The sequence below is a fragment of the Arachis ipaensis genome, chromosome B10, assembly GCF_000816755.2.
Source record: "Arachis ipaensis cultivar K30076 chromosome B10, Araip1.1, whole genome shotgun sequence".
NCBI classification, from domain to species: domain Eukaryota; kingdom Viridiplantae; phylum Streptophyta; class Magnoliopsida; order Fabales; family Fabaceae; genus Arachis; species Arachis ipaensis.
Window position 1 is genome coordinate 46,567,967 of NC_029794.2, and position 1,134 is coordinate 46,569,100.

General features: G+C 29.6%; 1 protein-coding gene across 1 annotated transcript in view; it reads left to right on the forward strand.

Annotated features, from left to right (window-relative positions):
- LOC107624341 (abscisic acid 8'-hydroxylase 4) overlaps positions 1–1,134 on the forward strand; it is a 6,524-nt gene that overhangs the window by 4,528 nt on the left and 862 nt on the right. Inside the window, exons 6-7 of the mRNA XM_016326843.2 lie at positions 545–623; positions 1,017–1,123. Of these exons, the coding sequence (XP_016182329.1) occupies positions 545–623; positions 1,017–1,123 (186 nt within the window). The remainder of the gene's footprint in view (positions 1–544; positions 624–1,016; positions 1,124–1,134) is intronic.

Below are 1,134 nucleotides of genomic sequence, written 5' to 3' on the forward strand. Positions count from 1 at the left end.
GTTAATGTGTTAATGTGAAATGAAAGGGATATATTTATTATTTACTAATTTAAATATTTTTAATTTGTGATTAATTTATGTAAAAATGTTTAGGAAACACTTGTAGATATAATTTGTTAATGTGGTTGTTTAAAAAAGTCTTTATTGCAATATTTCTCTTAAGATTTATTATTTCCAAATAAACTCGTACGTCTATTAAAGTTGTTCTATTAATTAATATAACAAGAGGAATGCTAGGAGCAGCAATTTTGATATTTTGTAACCATCAATTGGTTATTAATAGTGTTTTTAATGGTATAAGATTATATCTAATGATAAAAAATTATTCACTTTTGTTTTGATGATTAAGTACTGGTCAGAAAACACAAAAGTTGCTGAGCTTTAGACTTTTTCATATAACAAAATATTACATAAACATACAATTTTTTTAAGCATGCATTCCTTAATGTGCCAAAAAAACTAAAAAGTTCTAAGTTCTGGTTTAATTGGAAAAACAACTTCTTGAATGGATCTCATGTCTATGGATGTTGACGCATTATTGCAGGTGATATTGGAAAGCCTAAGGATGGCAAGCATCATATCTTTTACATTTAGGGAGGCTGTGGTTGATGTAGAATATAAAGGTAAAAATACTATACTATTAAAATTAGAGAAAATGATAAATAAGTTCTTAATCTTTTATCCCGCAGATATTTTTGTCTTTGACCATTAAAAAATATTTTTAAGTCTTTGACTTTCACAAAATTTGGACGGATTAATTCTTGACGGAGGCATTTGGACGGATCAGTCCCTAACAGAGGCATTTGGGCGGAGGGACTGATCCGTCAAAGTTTTGTGAATGTCAGGGACTTAAAAGTATTTTTCAATGATCAAGGACAAAAATATCCGCAGAACAAAAGGTTAGGAACTTATTTATCCTTTTCTCTTAAAATTATGTTATGTGTATACTAAAATCAGCTGCCTATTCCTACGTGATTTATAAATTCTTGTTTTTTTCCCATGATGTGTATGATTAGGATATCTCATACCAAAAGGTTGGAAGGTAATGCCACTATTCAGGAACATCCATCATAATCCAGAATTCCACCCTGCTCCTCACAATTTTGACCCCTCAAGATTTGAGGTATGTTTTAT